At 37.2% G+C, this 17594-nt stretch overlaps 1 protein-coding gene across 5 annotated transcripts in view; it reads right to left on the bottom strand.

The window, feature by feature from the left end:
• Positions 1-17594, bottom strand: part of ATRX (ATRX chromatin remodeler) — a 293312-nt gene that overhangs the window by 78812 nt on the left and 196906 nt on the right. For all 5 annotated transcript variants that reach the window (XM_082716012.1, XM_082716016.1, XM_082716013.1 and 2 more), the window contains 3 exons: positions 4175-4305; positions 3567-3655; positions 3266-3438 (listed from right to left, as the gene is read on the bottom strand). In XM_082716012.1, the coding sequence (XP_082572138.1) occupies positions 3266-3438; positions 3567-3655; positions 4175-4305 (393 nt within the window). The remainder of the gene's footprint in view (positions 1-3265; positions 3439-3566; positions 3656-4174; positions 4306-17594) is intronic.

The following is a 17594-nucleotide window of genomic DNA, read 5'->3' as shown; positions in this document are numbered from 1 at the left end:
GAAGCATAGACATTTTGACAATGTTTGTTCCTCCAATCCATGAGCACGGAATGTCATTCTGATTCTTTGTGTCCTCTTCAATTTCTTTCATCAATGTTTTATACTTTTCAGAGTACAGATCTTTCACCTTCTTGGTTGAGTTTATTCCTACCTATCTTGTTACTTTTGGAAAAACAGTAAATGAGACTGATTGCTTAATTTTTGTTTATGCTGTTTCATTATTGGTGTATAGAAATCCAAAAGATTTCTCTACATTCATTTTGCATCCTGTCACTTGATTGGATTCATGTATCAGCAGCTTTTTGGTGAGTCTTTTGAGTTTTCTATAGAGTATCTTGTTATCTGCAAATAGTGAAAGTTTTACTTCTCCTTGCTAATTTGGACATCTTTCTTTTTGTTGTCTGACGGCTATGAGTACAACTTCTGGTACTTTGTTAAATACCAGTGATGAGAATGGACATCCCCATCTTGCTCCTGACCAGAGAGGAGAAACTCTCCATTTCCCCCCACAGAGAATGATATTAGCTGTGGGTTTTTCATAAATGGTCTTTATGATGATGAGGTATGCTCCCTCTAAACCTCTGCATCTACTGAAATGACTGTATGGTTCTTACCCTTTCTTTTATTAATGTAGTATATCATACTAATTGATCTGTGAATGTTGAACAACCCCTGCAACCCAGTAATGCATCCCACATGATCACTGTGAATGATTTTTTTTAAAACTGTATTGTTGAACTTGGTTTGCTAGAATTTATTGAGAATTTGGGATCTAAGTGCATCCATAATATTAGCCTATAGCTCTCACTTTTAGGGTACTCTTTATTTGGTTTTGCTATCAGGGTAATGCTGCCCTCCTAAAATGAATTGGAGAATTTTCCTTCCTTTTCTATATCTTGGAATAGTCTGAGAGGAATAGGTATTAACTCTTCTGTAAATGTTAGGTAGAATTACCTTCAGAAGCCATCTGTCCCTGGACTTCTGTTTGTTGGGTGTTTTTTGATTACTGGTTCAACTCCATTATAAGTTATCAATCTGTTCAAATTTTCTATTTGCTCCTATTTCCGTTTTGGTAGCTTACATGTTTCTAAGAATTTATCCATTTCTTTCAGTTGTCCAATTTGTTGGCATATAGTTAGTCATAATACTCTCTTATAATTGTATTTCTGTGGTCTTTATTGTGATCTCTCCTCTCTTATTTGTGATTTTTGTTTATTTGGATCCTTTCTCTTTTCTTTTTGATAAGCCTGGCTAGGGGGTTATCAATTTTACTAATTCTTTCAAAGAACCAGCCTCTGGTTTCATTGATCTGTTCTACCATTCTTTAGGTTTTTCTTTCATTTGTTTGCATTAATCTTTATTATTTCTCTTCTTCTCTTGGCTTTAGGCTTCCTTTGTTGTTCTTTTTCTAGCTCCTTTAGGTGTATGGTTAGGTTGCGTTTTTGAGATTTTTTTTTGCTACTCGAGGTGGGCCTGTATTGCTATATACTTAACATCTTATGACTGCTTTTGCTGCATCCCAAAGGTTTTGGTCTTTGAAGGGATACATGCTCCCTGATGCTTATAGCAGCACTATCAACAATAGCCAAACTATGGGGATAGCCCAGAATCCATCAACATAAGAATGGATAAAGAAGATGTGGTATCACCTCTTATACAATGGAATATTACTCAGCCATAGAACAGAGTAAAATTTTGACATTTGCAAGGACATGAATGGAGCTAGAATATACTATGCTAAGTTAAATAAGCTAGTCAAAAGAAAAATACCATATGATCTCACTCCTATGTGGAATTTAAGGAAGAAAACATGAGCATATGGGAAGGCAGAAAAGAAGAAAGGAGAGGGGGAAACAAGCCATAAGAGACTCTTTTTAAAAATGTTTTAATTTAGGGGCACCTGGGTGGCTCAGTGGGTTAAGCCGCTGCCTTCGGCTCAGGTCATGATCTCAGGGTCCTGGGATCGAGTCCCGCATTGGGCTCTCTGCTCAGCAGGGAGCCTGCTTCCCTCTCTCTCTCTCTCTCTACCTGCCTCTCCATCTACTTGTGATTCCTCTCTGTCAAATAAATAAATAAAACCTTTAAAAAAAATGTTTTAATTTAAATTCAATTTAGGGGGCACCTGGTTGGCTCAGTGGGTTAAAGCCTCTGCCTTCAGCTCAGGTCATGACCTCAGGGTCCTGGGATCAAGCCCCGCATTGGGCTGTCTGCTCAGCAGGGAGCCTGCTCCCCTACCCTGCCCTGCCTGCCTCTCTGCCTACGTGTGATCTGTGTGTGTGAAATAAATTTTAAAATATCTTTAAATAAATTAATTTCAATTTAGTTAGCATATAGTTATTATTAGTTTCAGGGGTAGAATTTAGTGATTCATCAGTTGCATGTAATACCAAGTATTCATTACAATCAAGTACCCTCCTCTTTAATGCCTATCCCCCAGTTACCCCACCCCATCCAACAACCCTCTAACCATAAGAGACTCTTAAGGATAGAGAACAAACTGAGGGTTAATGGAAGGAGATGGGTGGGGGATGGGCTAGATGAGTGATGGGTATTGAAGAGAGCACGTATTCTGATGAGCACTGGGTATTGTATGCAAGTGATGAATCATTAAATTCTACTCGAGAAACTATGACTGCACTGTATATTAACCACCTAAAATTTAAATTAAAAAATAAAAATTTAAAAAGAGGTGATAAACTTTATGAAAAAGGGAAACCTTAGAAGTATTCAACAATTGTAGATTATGAAGAATTACAAAGGAAAAAGGCTAAAACATTAATTTCATTGTGTAAAGTTAATTACAATGATGCTCTACTACATGAAATGTTTCCATTTATTTATATGTAGTTAGTTGAAAATACCATTGTGGCTCTGAAATTGGGTGTATCTAGGTCTAAATCCCACTTCTACCAATCATTTATAAACAATAAAGATACCAACAGTATTATAAGTCTGCTCAAGAATTAAGTCAGCTAACACATGGAATGAAAATACAGCATTTAGTTTATATACATGTAAATAAACATTTGATTTTCTTTCTTCTCTTTCTTTTAAATATCAGAGAGAGCACAATGGCGTGCTTGTAATTAAACATTCACCAGATATTTGTTATTATGTGACCTGATTATCCTAGATGCTTACTGAAAGCATCTAGGAAAGATAATTTGAGTGAAATAGTAAGGATAAATTAGTAACTGAAAAAAGTATGGACATGGTAATTTCTAAATCAATGTCCAATAATAAAGGCAAAGTTAATTAGACTCACTTTCTTCCAGCTTTAATGAAACTGAGGGATTGCTTCCTGTTTCATCCACAATTCCTTCACCACCTCCTCGAGATCTTGAATTCCAGACTTTAATCACTTCAACATCATTGTCACTGCCACTGCCACTTGAGCTACTATCTTTCTTCCCTTTTTTCCCCTTTGTTTTTTTCTTTCTATAAAAGAAACAAATTCAAACTCTTATGGAAGCACAGAAAAGATACAAATGCCAATTATGAGAGAACAATCAGCAATTTGGGACTTTAAATGTGTCAACACAAGACACAAAAATTATTCAATTTACTTTGTATAATCATCGGAGCTTAAACTCATGGAGGTTTCGTCGGAATCTGAAGCTATAAATTCATCCATACTGTCTTCATCAAAGTATCCCTAGAGGAAAAAAATGATGAATGTTTTAATAGTTTATTTCAACTTATATTGAAAATTATAATGATGTTTACTCTACCTGAGGGTAAGTTAATTGTCATGGGGTAAGAAAGAACTGAAAGAACTACCATAGATTAGAAAAAAGAAAGGAGACATCACAAATATGATTACTAAATGCAATGTGAAATCTTGGACTGAATCATGGAAAGGAAAAAGGACATAAGTAACAAAAACTGATGAAGTCTACTGTTTATTAGTTAATACTATTGACTTAATGTTACTTTTTACATTTTATCATTTTACCATGTTTATACAGATGTTAAGAATAACGTTTAATATTCCTTCCATAATCATAATGTATTCTAACATACAGAAATTAACTAGAAATAAAATAGGTTGAATTATGGTACTACAAAGCAAAGGAAAATTCCAATATATAGACCTATATAGATCAACTTTATTCCTAAAATTATTCTGCTTCCAACAGATACGTCTTAATCAATTTTAGGTTACCTGATTTACCTTATTTTCTTTGCTAATGTAATCCAGCTGCAAACACCATGGATGAGTCCAGATTCTACTTAACATCTGAAAATCTTGGAAAAGTTTTGCACCTGCCTTTCCTCTTCCACCTTCACTGCTATTACCTACACCTGATCAAAAAAAAAAAAAGCAGTTAATGTTAAGACATAAGAATTCGCTATGTCAGGAGAGGTGGGTGGAGGGATGGGTTAAAAAAGTGATGGAAATTAAGGAGTACACTTGTGAATGTGTGCCTGATGTTGTATGAAGTACTGAATTACCAAACTGTACATCTAAAACTAATTACACAGTATGTTAACTACTAGAAATTAAATAAAAACTTAGTAAAAAAAGAATTCTCTATGTCAACCAATATGCTTCTAAATTAGGGATTTTAACTTTATCTGCCCCATGGACTATTGGCAGTATAGAAAAGTTTATAGACATCTTTCTTTGATTAATGTTTTGAAACATATAAAGTAGGAAAACAAAAGAAACCCATTATATATAATTGATCAAAATAGTAAACATATTTGTGATACAGTAATATGTGTACTTTGTTAATGCATTAAATAACAAAATATAGCAGCAAATCTAAGAATTATCTGAAATTCTGAAGTCCTGATAAAGGTAAATAATTTTGAGATATCAGTAACAATAGAAATATTTGATTTCTATTGGTAACAAAGTGACAGTTACCACTAACAGTACTATGGTTTATTGCCCACAATATAATTGGAAAAAATGCTAATTTTCATCAGAGGTTAATAGAAATTAATGTGACTTTTTCTTATTTCAGTTCACATACCCCCCAATAATTCCATCTGTGGACCCTGGATTACAAACTCCTATCTTAAAACTGGTGGTTAACAGAGGGGAGACAAGTAGGGAGATGTGTTAAAGAGGTGATGAGAATTAAGGAGTGCACTTGTCATGATGAGCACAGGGTGATGTATGGAAGTGTTGAATTATTATATTGTATGCCTGAAACTAAATTTACAGTGTATGTTAACTCATTCGAATTTTTAAATTTATTTTATTGGGGGAGACAGAGAGATTGCTAAGCAGCTCTTGGCTGAAACCAAGACTTAGACACTTAACCGAGGCACCTTGGGCACCTAGGCACCCCCAACAAACTGGAATTTAAATGAAAATTTAAAAGCTCTTGTTTTAGATAAAGCCTCTCTGTATCCAATCTTTCAGAAACTCTTTTCCAACTATTCTTAACAAAAAATGTACTCCTAAAAATGATTTTTCATGTTGAAAACATTACATTCTTCTGCTCAGAGCAATTTCAACAAAATCGTATTTTTCTATGAAAGCAAAATGAAAATGAAATGAATGTGCATTTCATTTATGACACTTATCAAGGAGATAAGATGCAAAACAAAGCTGATTAAATTTAAAAAAGCAGGGGCGCCTGGGTGGCTCAGTGGTTGGGCTGCTGCCTTCGGCTCAGGTATGATCTCAGGGTCCTGGGATCAAGCCCCACATCGGGCTCTCTGCTCAGCAGGGAGCCTGCTTCCTCCTCTCTCTCTGCCTGCCTCTCTGTCTACTTGTGATCCCTTTCTCTGTCCAATAAATAAATAAAATCTTTAAAAAATATAAATAAAAAAATAAATTAAAAAAAGCACCTTTTAAGCAATAACATTTTTCTGCCCACAGTTTTAGAGATGTAAATTCACAATTAATAAGTCTTGCCTTCACTCATGGCAAGAGAAAACTTAATGATATGAAACACTAATAAAAATGCATGAAAATCTGGTAGTGATTATTTTGCCTTGTAAGTGGTATTTCCACTGTGTATGATAGAAATCACTACTGTGAAAATGAGAAATCTAATTTCTTGATATACAATTGCTCATAGCATTTCTTTATAATTTTTTTTTTTGCTTCTGCAATATCAGTAGATATGTTCTTTTACACTCCTGATTTTAGCTGTGGCTCCTCTATTACTTTGCAATTACAGCTAAAATGTTATCAATTATGTTGATCTTTTCAAAGAAGCCAATGTTGGTTTCAATGGTTTTTCTGTGTTTTTTTCTCCTTTATATTTATTTCTGCTCTAGTCTTTATTCTTTCTTTCTACTTGCTTTGGGTTTAGTTTGCTCTTACTTTACTTCCTTAAGGTGAAAGTTTAGATTATAAACTTGAGATAATCCTTCTTTTTAAATTAGAGGCATTTACAGTTAAAATTTTCCCTCTTTAAGCATGCTTCACCTGCATCCCGTATTTTAGTACCTTGTGTTTTTGTTTCCATCCATGTCTAAATATTTTTAAATTTTCCCTGTGATTTTTTTTTATCTACTAGCTATTTGGGAGTCTGTTATTTACATACATTCGTGAATGTTCTAACTTTCCTTCTGTTACTAGCTTGTAATTTCATTCCCATGTGGTTAAAAAACATTTTGTGTGATGTCCTTTTATATTAATTGAAACTGGTTTTACAATCCAAATTGTGGTCTATCTTGGAGAATATTCCACCTGTACTTGAGAGGAATATGTATTCTGCCGCAGCTCAATGGAGTGTTCCTTCAGAGGTCTGTTAAGTCTGGTTGGTTTATAGTGTTTTCTAAGTCTATTTCCTTGTTGATCTTCTATCCAGCTCTATCCAGTTCTACCCAGTTCTATCACTGAACACCTTATGAGTTAAAATTAATGTAAAGGAGGGGCACCTGTATGGTTCAGTCAGTTAAGTGTCTGACTCTTGATTTCAGCTCAGGTCATGATCTCAAGGTCATGAGATCAAGCCCTGTATCAGGCTCCATGCCAGGGATGGAATCTGCTTCAGATTCTCTCTCCCTCTCCCTTGGCAATCCCCCACCCTACCACTCAAGTTCTTTCTCAAAAAAAAAAAAAAAATTAATGTAGGGACGCATGGGTGGCTCAGTGGGTTAAAGCCTCTGCCTTCGGCTCCAGTCATGATCCCAGGGTCCTGGGTTGAGCTCCACATTGGGCTCTCTGCTCAGCAGGGGGCCTGCTTCCCCCCACCCTGCCTGCCTCTCTATTTGTGATTTCTGTCAAATAAATAAATAAAATCTTTAAAAAAAATTAATGTAGAGATTTTTAAAAAAAAGAAGGCAATCTAAACTTTATCATTTTATACTCTAAGAAATACTTAAAAGTCAATTCTTGTTTTGTGGGGGCAAAAACTACTCTTGCACATATCATAAATACCTTCTATCATAGAAAAACTTCATAAAATTTTCAGGCCAAAGTAGCTAAGATAGTAAAAGGGAGGACATTTTTAAAGGGAAAGAAATTCTACCTAAAAGGGGAAAAGACAGTTTTTTCTACCTACACCACTGATTTATATTAGAGTTGATGTTCTCAGTGGGAAATGGGAACCACATAAAAAGGATATGTTAATAACCTAGCCAAATAAATATCCACAGAAAAATGTTCTCTACTCAAAAGACCATTGAGAATTATTATTTTTTTTACAGATTTTATTTATTTATTTGACAGAGAGATCACAGGCAGAGGGGCAGGCAGAGAAAGGAAGGAAAGAAGGCTCCCTGCTGAGGAGAGAGCCTGATGCGGGGCTCGATCCCAGGACCCTGGGAACACGACCTGAGCAGAAGGCAGAGGCTTTAACCCACTGAGCCACCCAGGTGCCCTGACCATTGAGAATTATTACTGAATTATTCTATCTTCTTAAAAAAATGATTTTGACTCCAAATCACTTAATATAGAAAATATGCCAAAAAAGGTAAAATGAATAAATGATTAATTAATCAGGACAATCTGGTTATTGAACCTCATTTACACCTACTGTTTTTACATGAGATGTTATTATGGGGTCTTTGGTAAACTGAATAATGGTCTCTCAAATCTATTTACATTCTGATCCACCCATGAGTTATTCTATACGGAAAAAGAAAATGTGCAGATGCAATAAAAGGTAAGGACCTGAAATTGAAGAAGACCATCCTAGTTTATCCCAGAGGATCCAATGCAACCACAAGAGTCCCTATAAGAGGAATCCAGAAGTAAGAGTTGGAGAAGGTGAATATGGAGAATACAGACAGCCACTAAAAGCTGAAAGAGACAAGGAAATATTTTCCCTCCCTTGAGAGACCAGAAGGAACCAGCCCTGCTGACTTTAGCCTAGTAACACTAACCCTGGACCTTCAATGCCCCAAAACCGTGAAAGAATAAACTTGGGTTGTTCTAAGCCATTACATCTGTGGCCATTTTCTTCTACAGCAGCCATGAGGAAATCAATACAGCATCCTAGTGAAATATTTATCAAACTAAAACTTGGCACACATCAGAATCACCTGGGCATGTGTTATGCACATCCTTGCATTCCATTCCTATAAATTCTGATTTCCTAGATTTGTGATGAGGCACAGAAACCTAAACTTTCTAGGAAGGTTCTCAGATGCTTGTTGTGCTACAAACTAGGGTACAAGTCATAAATAAGAATGGCTGGGAAAACTCACTGCTCCAATTAGTTTGCTAGGGCTGCCACAGCAAATCACCACAAACCCCAAATCTTAAGAACACAGAAATATACTCCTTTATAGCTTGGGAGAGCAGAAGTCCAAAATCTGTCCTACTGAGCCAAAATCGAAGTGTCGACAGGGCCACCTACATTCCCCCTGGAAGCTCCAGGAGAGAATTTATTCCTTGCCTCCTCAGGCACAATGCTGCTGGCATTCCCTGACTTGCAGCCACATCAGTCTTTGCCTCTGTGGTCATAATTCTTCTTCTTCTGTGTATATCAAATCTCCTTCAGCCTCTCTCCTGCAAAGATACCTGCAATGGGAATTAGGAGCCATCTGGGACAATCCAGGACAACCATCTCATCTCAAGATCCTTAGTTTAATCACCTCTAAAAAATCCCCTTTTCTTATAAGGTAACACAGGTTACAGGACCTAGGTAAGATCTGACATCTCCAGGTGGTCATCATTTCAACCTACCACACTGCCTTCAGTGCCCTTCAAGGTTATTCAAGGATGAAAACAGTAGATGTAAAGCAAACATTCCAAAAATACAATACTTAAAGCTTTTTATATTCAATTTCCCTTTGACCCCTTATAAACCACAACTATACTATTAAAATAAATCAGTCTCACTGGCATAGTCTGATGATCAATACAGCTATAATAAACAGGGAACTGGTGATGATCATAATAAAATACCATGGGCTAGACCAATAAATTTTATAAAGTTTCCCTAAGTCCTGAAAATTATTTCAAAAAATGTTCTACATAAGTAATTAGGAGCCATCTGGGACAATCCAGGACAAGTAATTAAAATTAATTTAAGTAATTAAAGTAATTAAAAAGGGTTGATATAAGAACCTTGAAAGTGGTTTGCCCACTAAGAATTTGGAAAGACCTTTTAGGATCTCCATACTGTTTTATCACAAAATCCTTACCAATCAAATATTTCCTTTGTAGTATTTCAGAAATCTGATTTCGTTTCCTCCAATGCTCCTTCAGTTAACCTTTAAGACTGAAGGCCACTTTTAAACATAACAAAGGCTTAGGAAAGCCTAAAACCCAAGCAATAACTCAACTACCAAGAGGTGCCCAAAAGAATTCTTTGTATAAGAATTCTTTGGGAAAAAGAGTATTTCATTGATATTAGTTATTTCACTGCTTCAATACACCAATGCAGGTTCTATAAAGCTGACTTTAAGCAGATGGTTTTGTTTTGATAATCTAAATATATGCTGTTGTATCTGTTCAAGTCTAAATCTAAATCTTCTGGTCATACCACTTTCTGATTAGTCATATAGTGTAGGAATCTCACATAAAAATTACCTATCTTGAACTATCACGCAAAGACCACTAAACTTGGTTAACATTCTTTGGAGTATGCTTATTTATGCAGAAAGTAGAAGAAACAAAGGGATAATATTTTAAGTACCAGACAGCCCCCAGTTCATATCATCAAATAGCCCATCATTTCCCCAAATTCCCACTAACTTAAAAAAGTTAGGAGTGCTTCAAGCACAAATCATAATATCAAGGAATCTGAGACTAATTATATCTCCAGAGCCCTAGCAGAAACAACAGCAAATCCTTTCTGGAGTAACCAAACGTTATCCTGGGCCTCAAAGAATTACCACATATTAATATTCCAAGGGATATTAGGAACCTGTGATCAAAAGTACTTAATTATACATAGCAACAGGCAGCATGCCTGAAAAACTGACGAAAATTAGAGAGATAAAAGAAATCTATAAGAATTTCAGAAACTGGAATAATCAGACATAGATTGTAACTGTTTACTACTGTTTAAAGAAATGTTAAAGATAATCCTGAAAGTGCATGCAAGACACAGGAAATCATACAGAATGAAGAATTAGATGGAAGATAACTAAATAAAACTTCTGTAGGTAAAGTAAGCCCACCGAGGTTTTTTTTAAGTTTTATTCAGATATAGTTCACAATTTACCATCCACAAGTCACTAGTGTATTCACAGAGCTGAGCAGCCATCACCAAAATCTAGTTTTTAAAACATTTTCATCACCCTCAAAAGAAACCCTATATCCCCAAACCATCATCCACCGATTTCTTTATTTCTCCTACACCCCCAGGAAACCACTAATCTACTTTGTCTCTACAGCTCTGCCTACTTTGTACATTTCATCATACAACATCTGGTCATTTGTGACTGGCTTCTTTCACTTAGCATATGTTTTCAAGGTTGATATGTGTTGTAGCATGTATCAGCATTTTCTTCCTTTTCACTGCTGAATAACGTTCTATGATATGCATATATCAAATCTGTTTAACCCTTCACTACCTGATGGGCATATAGATTGTTTCTAGATTTTAACTATAATGAACAATGATAGTATGAACATCCATGTACAAATCTTTGTGTATACAAGTGTTTTCCTTTCTATTGAGTATATACCCAGAAGTTTAATTGCTGTGTTACATGGTAATTCTATATTGAAAATTTGATTGCCAAATTGTGTTCCTCATAAGTTACATCATTTGACATTCAAAACCCGCAAAACACAGGGTTCTAATTCCTCCACGTCCTCACCACTTGCTATTTTTCTATTTCTTGGATTACAGCTATCCTAGTGAGTTATAAAAGGTATCCCACTGTGGTTTTGATTCACATTTCCAATTATGTTGAGCATCATTTAGAGCAGTGGTTCTCAGGCTGCAGGTACATCAAAATAACCTGTAGGGATTATAAAAATGCAGGTTCCTGAGCCCTACTTCAGATCCACTTAATCTCTAAAGGGTGGCACTGGGGTGCACGCATATGAATGCTCTCAAATTATGAGTACAATTCAGTGGCAGTGAGTATAATCACAATGTTGTGCAAGAAAACGTCTTCATGAGCCTAGAAACTCGAGGCATATTAAAAATAACTGTATTTTCCTTTCCCTCAAACCTTGGTAACTACTACTTTCTGCCTCTATGAATCTGACTAATCTAGGTACTTCTAAGTGAAATGAAACAGTATTCGCCATTTTGTGTCTGGCTTATTTCATTTATCACGATAGCTTTGGGATTCATTAATATTGTAAAGCAGCAGCATTTCTTCTCTTTTTAAGAGCAAGTAATATCCCATGGTATGTATATGTATGTACGTATGTGTGCATGTGTGTGTGTATCACATTGCCCTCGTCTATTCATCAGTTAGTGGACACCGGGAATCCTTCCACCTTTCTGACTATTATGAATGCAGCTGGTGTGTAAACATGAGTGTGCAAGTATCTGTTTAAGTTTCTGCTTTCAATTATCTGGGTTATATACCTAGAAGTGGAGTTGCTGGATCACATACTGAATCACTGTGGAAATAATTCTACATTTAACTCTTTGAGGAATGGCCACACTGCATTTCTGATAGCAGCTGCACCATTTTACACTGCCACCAGCAATGCACCAGGGCCATAATTTCTCCACTTCCTTGGCAATATTTATTCTTTCTCACTCTCTTTATTTGAAGATTTTATTTATTTATTTGACAGAGAGATAAAGAGTACAAGTAGGCAGAATGGCAGGCAGAGGGAGAGGACGAAGCAGGCTCCCCGCCGAGCAGGGAGCCCAATGCAGGGATTGATCCCAGGCTCCTGAGATCATGACCTGAGCCAAAGGCAGCTGCTCAACCGACTGAGCCACCCAGGTGCTCCATTCTCTATCTCTTTTCTTTTCTTTTCTTTCTTTCTTTCTTTTTTTTTTTTTTTTAATAATACACACCCTATCAGGTATGAAGTGGTATTTTGTGTTGGCATTCTATAATAACTAGTGACAATGTAGAGCATCTTTTCATGTACTTACTGGCCATTTTTCGGAGAAATATCTACTGAAGTCCTTCACTCATTTCCCAATTGTGTTGAGTTTTACTGTCACTGAGTTATAAGAGTTCCTTATATATTTTGGTTATTAATCCCTTCTCAGATAATGGATTTCAAAATATTTTCTCCCATTCTATGGACTGCTTTTTTTTTTTAAAGATTTTATTTATTTGACAGAGAGAAATCACAAGTAGATGGAGAGGCAGGCAGAGAGAGAGGGGGAAGCAGGCTCCCCGCTGAGCAGATAACCCGATGCGGGACTCGATCCCAGGACCCTGAGATCATGACCTGAGCTGAAGGCAGCGGCTTAACCCACTGAGCCACCCAGGCGCCCAGACTGTTTTTTTTTTTAAAGATTTTATTTATTTATTTGACAGAGAGAAATCACAAGTAGTTGGAGAGGCAGGCAGAGAGAGAGAGAGAGGGAAGCAGGCTCCCCACTGAGCAGAGAGCCCAATGCGGGACTCGATCCCAGGACCCTGAGATCATGACCTGAGCCGAAGGCAGCGGCTTAACCCACTGAGCCACGCAGGTGCCCCGGACTGTTTTTATGTACTCCATTTTTGCATGCCTTAAAACACTGCATGGATTTTAAAACTGACTTATGCTTAAAATCAGGCAAATGTGGGGTGCCTGGGCGGGTCAGTCATTAAGCGTCTGCTTTTGGCTCAGGTCATGATCCCAGGGTCCTGGGATCAAGCCCCTCACTGGGCTCTCTGCTCAGCTGGAAGCCTGCTTCTCCCTTTCTCACTCCCCCTTCTTGTGTTCCCTCTCTCACTGTGTCTCTCTCTGTCAAATAAAAAAAAATCTTTTTAAAAAATCATGCTAAAGATTACTGATTAAAAAATTGAGTAAAAACTGATCATTACCAGGAGGGAGGTATATGGGGGGATGGATTAAATAGCTTATGGAGCTTAAGAAGTGCACCTGTGATGAGCTCCGGCTGTTGTACAGAAATGCTGAATCATTGTGCTATACACTATAGTGTATTGAAAATAATATTACCCTATTTGGAAATTTAAACAAAAACTTTCAAAAATTAAGTATCCACATTTTAAAACATTAAGTGTTTACTGAAGGCAGAGGCTTACATGTAAAAATAAACTTCTGATAACTAATGATAAAAAGAATAGTGCAAGATTATACTGAAAAAGGGGAACAAAGGAAAATTAAGAGGACTTTAATTTCTTTAAATTTGTGAAAACTCAGTTCTTGATGACTTTAATTCCAAAAATATTAAGTATATTACAAATTATTACTATTAGCATTAACACAAAACTGCTCCTAATACAAAAAGCAAAATTTAAGTGAACTTCTTAAAACCAAACAGAATCTAGAAAAAGGCAAATATAAAAACAAAAGAAATTTAGGAATGCGTGACAGAAAAACACCAAACATTTTAAATTCAAGTGAAAAACATGGGTGAAATTTGAAAAGAAACACTGTGATGGTTGGTAGTGAGAATCAAGATAGAGTAGCCTTTAATATAACCCATTTGGCCTTTCATGTGTTTTTTCCAAAGGGAATATTATCTCAGGTTATGCTACTTTTTAAAAAATTTTATTTAGTTATTTGATAGAGAGAGCACAAGCAGAGTGAGAGGGAGAAGCAGGCTTCCCGCTGAGTAAGGAGCCTGACATGGGGCTCAATTCCAGGACCATGGGATCATGACCAGAGCCAAAGGCAGTTGCTTAACCAACTGAGCCACCCAGGCGTCCCCATGCTACTTTAAGGAAAAAAAGCATCATATATAGTTGGGTGGAACACCAAACATTTTCACAACTGTAAGATTCATGATATCAGATGATAATTTAACAAACATAAATTTTCAGAAAAAGTTAAGAGGCAGAGTAATAGGGGGAACCTATGCTTGCCTCCTCCAATGAACACAGCTAGATAAGTATCAAATCATTCTGAGCACCCAAGAAATCAATCTGAGGACAGAAAGAAAAAACTGCATGACTAGAGGGAGGAAAGAGGCCAGCCACATCATGGAAGTTAGGAGGTGAGGAGATGTGATTTGGAGAAGAAAAGAATTGCTGGTGATGATGCAGAGGAGAGGAAGCCCAGATCAGGGAAAGAGAGACAAAGACAGAGACAGAGAGACAAGAAAAACACTCCCCCTACATCACTAATGAGGAAAATGAAAGGGGCTAATTATCACAAGTATCTACAAGCAGCGGAGCACAAAGTGTGCTTTTAGAAGTCCATGCCATGGTCAGGGTGGAACCTGGCTGGCAAAGAGGTGCTCCTGTGAAGAAGAAAGGCAGAAGCCAGGGAGCATGATCTCCTGGGTTGCACTACAATTCCCTTTCATGAACAGCATTTGGGAGAAGGCCACTGCCTTTATGGGAACAAAAGAGCAGGCAGGTGCCATTGAGCTGTCCCATTCTTTAGCACAGGAGACACCTGCTGAGAGCAGCTAACCTGCATCCAGGCTTCTTGGGCTTTATGGTAAATTCCAAGCCTCTGTGCATTCCTGCAACTACCCTTCTGGGACAAACCAGCACTAGCACAGTATGACGAGACCCTCCTCCAGAGGATCAGTCCATGTCCATGCATCGTAGGGTACCTAAAATTTAGAGTTCTGAAACCCAGTCTGTGTGCCTGCGATAAAACACAAGAGCACAGTGCCACAGGGTGCTCAGAGACAGGGTGAAGGCATTTATGTGAGGAATGCATGAGATAAGCAAGGGGTGACTGTTTACTCTTCTATAAGGGCTTTTTTGAACATTGGCAGGTGCAAACTTCCCTCTCTGAGGATGAGAGAGATGGCTGACAACATTTTTAGCCCTGCCCATCAGAACAGACAGATTGCATTGAGAAACATAGTGCTCACAGTGGAAGCTTGAGCTGCTTACACCAAACCCCAGCCCCCTGAACTCTGCAGGTGGTTTTTGTTGTTGTTGTTGGGTTTGTTTTTGCTTTGCTTTTGCTAGGACAAGTATGCCTAAGACCCAGAGCAGGAGTACCACACCTCTCCCACCAGAAGACCAGCACAAACCCTCCACATGTACCAAGTCTACTCACAGAAAGCTGAAAAGCTTCAGCTCTAGGGGAAATAGAATCTAGCCTGTTTTAACAAGTGGACCAAAAAACACATAGTTAAAACTCACCACACACTGGAAAAGGAGTAAACACTCCCTGCTGCAGACAAGAAGAAACTATGCAGAGGACTGACCCAAAGGAAAGAGCAGCAAAAACACAACAGCAGAGTGTACCAGAAACACTTTCTGAAGCACCAGGCCCTGGACAGTATATGACCTCTTCTTAATACAACCATTACACTCAGGAGCAGAAACTGTAACAGGCTTTCATAGGACACAGGAGAAGACAGAGACCTAGACAAAATAAGATGGAGGAATTCACCCCAAAACAAAGAACAAGAAGAGGTCACAGGCAGGGATCTAATCAAAGCAGATAGAAGTAATATGTCTGAACCAGAATTTAAAACAACAATTATGAGGATACTAGCTGGGCTTGAGAAAAGCAAAGAAGACACCAAGGAGTCCCAAAATGCAGAGATAAAAGACCTAAAAACTAGTCAGGCCAAAATAAAAATACTATAACCAAGACACAAAACCAACCAGATGTAATGACCACAAGGAGAGAAGAAGATGAACTAATAAATTATATTGAAGATAAAATTATGAAAATAATGAAGCTGAAAAGAAGAGGGAAATAAAAATGTTAGATCACAAATGTATGCATAGGGAAATGAACAACTCCATAAAGCATAATATCCACATCATAAGCATCCCATAAGTAGAGAAGAAAAAGGGAACAGAAGGTTTCCTTGAGGAAACTATAGCTGAAAACTTCCCTAATCTGGGGAAGAAAACAGACATCCAAATCCAGGAGGCAGAGAGAGCTCCCATCAAAATAAAAAAAAAAACCAGGCCAACACCAAGACATATCATAGTAAAATTTGCAAAATATAATACAGATATAAGGACAGAATCCTAAAAACAGCATTGGAATAGAAATCCCTGGGACATCTGGGTGGCTATTCTTAATTTCAGTTCGGTTCATGATCTCAATTGGGATTGAGCCCCACGTCTGACTCCAAACTTCAGTGGAAAGTTTGCTTGAGATTCTCTCTTCCCCTCTCCCTCTGCCCCTTCTACCCCTGCTCTTTCTCTCAGATAAATAAATAAATCTTAAAAAAAAAAAAAGAAAAGGAAATCCCTAATGTACAAGGGAACACAAATAAGGTTATCAGCACATCTAACCACAGAAACTTCTCAGGCCAGAAAGCACTGGCATGATATATTCAACATGCTGAATAGGAAATACATTCAACCAAGAATAACTGATCCAGCAAGGCTGTTATTCAGAATAGAAGGAGACAAAGAGCTTCCCAGACAAACAAAAACTAAAGGACTTTGTGACCACCAAGCCAGCCCTTCAAGAAATATTAAAGAGGACACTGTGAGTGGGAAAGACCAAAAGCAACAAAGACTACAAAGGAACAGAGAAAATCTCCAGAAACACCTATGTTACATTTAATACAATGGCACTAAATTCATATCTATCAATAATCACTGTTAATGTAAATGGATTAAATGCTCCAATCAAAAGACATAGGATGTCAAAATGGATTTTTTAAAAAAAGACCCATCTGTATGCTGCCTGTAAGAGACTCATTTTAGACCTAAAGATACCTGCAAACTGAAAGTGAGGGGACAGAAAAATATTTACCATGAAAATGTATCCAAAAAAAGCCGGAGTAGCAATACTTATATAAGACAAACTAGATTTTAAACCAAAGACTGCAAGAAGAGATAAAGAAGGGCACTATATCAAGATAAAGGGGTCTACCAAACAAGGAGATATAACAATTGTAAATATTTATGCCCCCAACTTGGGAGCACCCAAAATCAGTAACAAACATAAAGAAATTCACTGATAACAACAGAATAATAGTAGGGGAGTTTAAAACCCCACTAACAGCAATGGATAGATCATTTAAGCAGAAAATCAACAAGGAAACAATGGCTTTGAATGGCACACTAGATTAAATGGACTTAACAGATATATTCAGAACATTTCATCCTAACACAGCAGAACACACATTTTTTCTGAGGGTACATGGAACATTATCCAGAGGAGATCACATACTAGGTCAAAAATCATG

Source organism: Mustela nivalis, assembly GCF_964662115.1.
Source record: "Mustela nivalis genome assembly, chromosome: X".
In the NCBI taxonomy this organism is placed as follows: domain Eukaryota; kingdom Metazoa; phylum Chordata; class Mammalia; order Carnivora; family Mustelidae; genus Mustela; species Mustela nivalis.
Note: the sequence above shows the minus strand (reverse complement) of the source record. Positions and strands in the feature narration are given on the sequence as shown.